The sequence below is a fragment of the Crocodylus porosus genome, unplaced genomic scaffold (assembly GCF_001723895.1).
Source record: "Crocodylus porosus isolate Cpor-Errol unplaced genomic scaffold, CroPor_comp1, whole genome shotgun sequence".
Lineage (NCBI taxonomy): Eukaryota > Metazoa > Chordata > Crocodylia > Crocodylidae > Crocodylus > Crocodylus porosus.
Genome location: NW_017728922.1, coordinates 5,695,864 through 5,700,397, shown reverse-complemented (window position 1 = coordinate 5,700,397; position 4,534 = coordinate 5,695,864). Strand labels below are relative to the sequence as shown.

At 39.8% G+C, this 4,534-nt stretch overlaps 1 protein-coding gene across 1 annotated transcript in view; it reads left to right on the top strand.

The window, feature by feature from the left end:
- Positions 1-4,534, top strand: part of TOP1 (topoisomerase (DNA) I) — a 46,163-nt gene that overhangs the window by 33,328 nt on the left and 8,301 nt on the right. Inside the window, exons 12-14 of the mRNA XM_019539652.1 lie at positions 759-902; positions 2,347-2,532; positions 4,196-4,264. Coding sequence (XP_019395197.1) covers positions 759-902; positions 2,347-2,532; positions 4,196-4,264 — 399 coding nt within the window. The remainder of the gene's footprint in view (positions 1-758; positions 903-2,346; positions 2,533-4,195; positions 4,265-4,534) is intronic.

Below are 4,534 nucleotides of genomic sequence, written 5' to 3'. Positions count from 1 at the left end.
CTTCAGAATCAGCAACATCGAATCGCTGTCCTTCACCTCGGACTGAATCTAAATTGAATATTGCCAGCTTTACACACCCCTAAGGCCATGTTACTTACCTGCAGAATGGAAGTGCTTTGAAAAGACTTGCTGTGTATGCACATGCATCCTGTAAAACATGTATGACAAAATCCTTTAAAACCTAATTAGATTTCTGTTTAAGTAAGCTTATATTTTGGAAGTTCTGGACCAGGAAAATTGCTTTCTTTTAAGACGCCCATGATCTCACTGGGCTGACTTCAGGGAGTGAAAATAAGAGGCTTGTTCCGCATGTGTGGGGACCTTGTTCCAAAGAACAAATTCCCAATTTCTAATTATGTCATCACACAGATATTCTGCATGTTGTTTAACGTTCACTGTCTACTGTTTTGATGTCTTTGTTGTGAGGGTGCCTGCTTGTGAGAATGGAAGTTGCAAGTAATTAAGTCATCTTAATAGAATAGGGAGACACTATTTTACATTTAGAAAGATGGAAGACTAAGTACCTGACTCATTTGTCTTCTATAGTTACCTGTTTGCTGGCATTTAATATGACTAACTGAATTATCTGCAGCTGCCTGTGAATGTAGTCTGGAGTAGGGCTATAAGTAGTGAAATCCTAGGGCTTTTCTAAATGACAGACTATCAGTTGCATTCAGGGTTGAGCAGGATTTAAGATCAAGCTCCTTGCTCTTACTGCTCACTTTCTCAGGTTGACTTGGCTATGTCTGTCTCCACAGGGTGAGAAGGACTGGCAGAAGTATGAGACAGCTCGGAGGTTGAAGAAGTGTGTGGATAAGATCCGGAATCAATATCGAGAAGATTGGAAGTCCAAAGAAATGAAAGTACGACAGAGGGCTGTGGCATTGTACTTCATAGATAAAGTGAGTAGCAGTCTGTCAGTCATCTTCTGTCTTGCTAGGTATAAAAATGCAGACGGTTGGGCACCTGTGCCAGAGCTCTAAATCATCCCCTGACTAAAACATTTGCATCCTCTACAAAGAAGAGGAGTTGAAAGGGCCTTGAGAGAAGTTGTTCATTATTGTATTGGGACCCCAGCTTTTCAAGTGCATGGGGTGTTTAGCGGGGCATTCTACCCTCTGCTTCTTCCCCAATAACTGGAAACTGCCAGACTGAACCTGGCTATTTTTGGCAGCATTGTTCTGTTCAGACAAAATGCACCATTTGGTTAATTCCAGAATTCCCCAGTTAGATCAGTGGGAACTGTGCATGTAGGTATATGGCTCTTCTGTTTCCAGCTGTTTCTAATTCTATTTGGAAAGCTCTGCTTTTTATTGGCACCTATGGACTCCGTGATCACGACCCAAACTATGCTAGTTGCTCTTGCCCCACTATCGATACAGATATATAGAGCTTCTCTGTGTGTGTATGTATATATGTATGTATATGTATATACACACATAGAGAGAGAGAGAAGCTACAGAAGAACTATATTATTTATGCCATTGTAGTATTTGAAACCTATAGTGACAGCCCAGCTCTGTGTGGGTTCTGTGACCAGATAAGTATCCATGCTGATCAAGGTGGATTGATTTAAAGCAGGAGATCTTGATTTAAATTATTGATTTTTATATTTGTGTGTTTATAAAGAAAGGCTTATTGTTTTGCAGCCAGACATAGCCTTTTTTACCAAAGTGGGTATATCTTTTTCTTTCCAGGAGAATACATTTTTATTAAACTATTACAGCTTGGCGTATGTTTGTGGATATTTAACCCTTACTTTTTATTAGAGTACCAAATCGTGAATGATTCATTCGAGTTTAGGTAACTTTTTAAATGCAAAAAGTTAAAGTGAATTTCACATTTTATTTCATATTATTTACATTTAAATAATTTTAAGAAATTATAGTTAAAATTTTAGGCTGCAGTCATCGTAATCATCATCTTTTTTTATTGAACTTTAAACAGATTTACTTTTTAAAAGAAAAATTTATTTAGCATAAACTAAGTTATTTATTTAGAAAAACACACACCCCACCTTTCATCCACCCTGTTGCATCTTAATTTTTCTTCTCCCCCAGGCATGTAAATCCAATTGCATTTCATTTTGCCTACAGCTGTTTATAAATCTCTTTCAGCAATCTGACTTTCGAAACCCTCCTTCTGAGTTACTTTTAAGCTTCTGTGAACCTCTGTTTTCACCTCCTGTTCTGAGAGTAATGCACTACTGCACTAAAAGCTAGGATTTTTAAACCAAATGGAGAATGCCCTGACCCCAAGGCCAGTATGTCTTGGGGTCCCCACAGTCCATAAATACCAGAGCAGTTTGAAATGCTAACAATCTTTTCTTTCTTACTCAATTTGTAGCTTGCCCTGAGAGCTGGTAATGAAAAGGAAGAAGGGGAGACAGCTGACACTGTGGGCTGCTGTTCTCTCCGAGTAGAACATATTAAGTTGCATCCAGAGTTGGATGGTCAGGAATACGTGGTTGAGTTTGATTTCCTCGGAAAAGACTCCATCCGATACTACAACAAAGTCCCAGTTGAGAAGAGGGTAAGATATCTGCAATCGTTCCCCTCCACACTGTACTACAGAAAAAAGAGGAGTTAGCTGGTAGAAACCAAATGTTTCCATAGATATTAGCCAAATGTAAGCAGAAAACAAGTAGTTTATTTCCTGCCTTTCTTGTGAAATGCTTTTTAAAGGGGTAAGGATGGTACCTGCCTTGTTCTGATATGGACCAAATATGAAGGATTTAAACAGCTTTCTTCTTTTTCCTACGCTCTCTCCACCTTGAGCTCTCAGCCATTGTGGTTATATGCTCCCGTCATGACTAGAAATGACTGTTTTAGAGTCGTTATATGGACGTGCTGCTAGTCATCAGCCTTGGCTTTTTGTCAGGTGCTCTGAAGGTAGACTTCTTAGAGCTGTTTTCCATATCTACACCCCCAAAAGACAAACTTTCCCCAATATTATAAGAGGTCAATACAGAACTATACAGCTACTGGTATAACAGTAAATACACAGTTACGCCTTAAGAGGCAGTCCTCGGGTGACGTCTGAATATTGTATGGGCCCTTGCTTTCATTTGCATTTGCATCTGAATATGTTCTTCTACTAGGCTACATCCTGATCTTGGATACTATGGCGAGCAGGTCCACTCCCTAATAACCAGTATGTAAGGTTCTTGCATGCTGCCTGAGGTCGTCTTCTTTGAGGCAAAGTTTGTTTGTTTCTTTTCAGTTCATCTGTTCTATTCCCCAAATTGTGTGAATGAATCCAAAAATAAATCGGTGTCTATGTAATCCAAATGGAGGGGGTTAAAAAGTCCAGGAAGTTACTCTGTATTTATGTGGGTGTAGCTGAGTTTAGAATCTGGCCCACAAGGTATACACTTAGCACAGTGCATAAAATACAGGGTATGCAGTACTGTGGTAAATTTAATGAAAAAGAGCACTACATGTTGACCTTTATAAAACTGTGGCCACTATATAAATGAATCGTTATTTAAAAGAAGAAAAAAATGTTTTTAATTGTTTAAAATAATTGTTCCTCTTGGTGCATCTTCTCCAGAGTTTCCAGTAGGGAACTGCTTATTAAAAAAACCCCAGAAATCTTTGTATATTCAGTATCTTATGAGAACGTGTTGTGATTTAAAAAGTCTGGACGTTGAAGTTTCCAGGCCACCTAGGATACAGTCCATTCACAGTCTTGGCATAATCAAGGGAATTTACAAATGGTGGTGCAGTTGTGTGAAATATTTAGTAGGGCAAAGGGAGCGTGGTCGCTTCTGGATGGCCTAGGCTGCTAACATCTCTTATTTGGGCCTGTGCTGGCAACTCTGTTTGTTTGTTGGGAGAATGGTCAGGGGTATACTTTTGGATATCAGACATACTTGGTAAGTAACCTAGTTGCTTGTGTTTGGGGGGGAGTTCACTTCAGAGGCCAGTCAGTCCTTGATTTCTGGTGCCAGGGAGTGAAGCGTTAAACAAGCTCTGGCATTGCCTTAATGTGCAGACAAGTGTCTATTAGGAATGGGACAACTCTTTTCACCTGGCTCACCATACAGCTTTTTAAAGATGGTGGGTTTCAAGCACTATGAAGCTGGGCTGGATTTGAACTGGTAACCTGGAAGTAAAAGCTTTCATATCCCATTGCCAACCACCCAGTCTCCTTATTAAGAGTCCTCCATCCCTTTCCCCCTTCTTTCCTGTAGGTTTTTAAGAATCTTCAGCTGTTCATGGAGAATAAGCAGCCTGAGGATGACCTCTTTGACCGACTGAATGTAAGCACATAAATGGCATTTTGGAGCTCCTTTAATCTAGCCCTAGCAATTGTTATCATGCTGTTAGAGAGTCTTAGAGTGAAGGCATTGCTGACAGCCAGCTGATTGCAAATGCCTTGCCACAGCAGAGGCCTTGATTTCATTTCTTTTTTTTTTTTTTTTTTTTTTTATTAGCTTTTTTTTAACCAGCTGGGCCTGTCATAGTGGCCCAGAAACAGTGGGTCATCTCTTTCCAGTGGGGGTGTGCCTGTTACAAGCTCTTTATAGAAA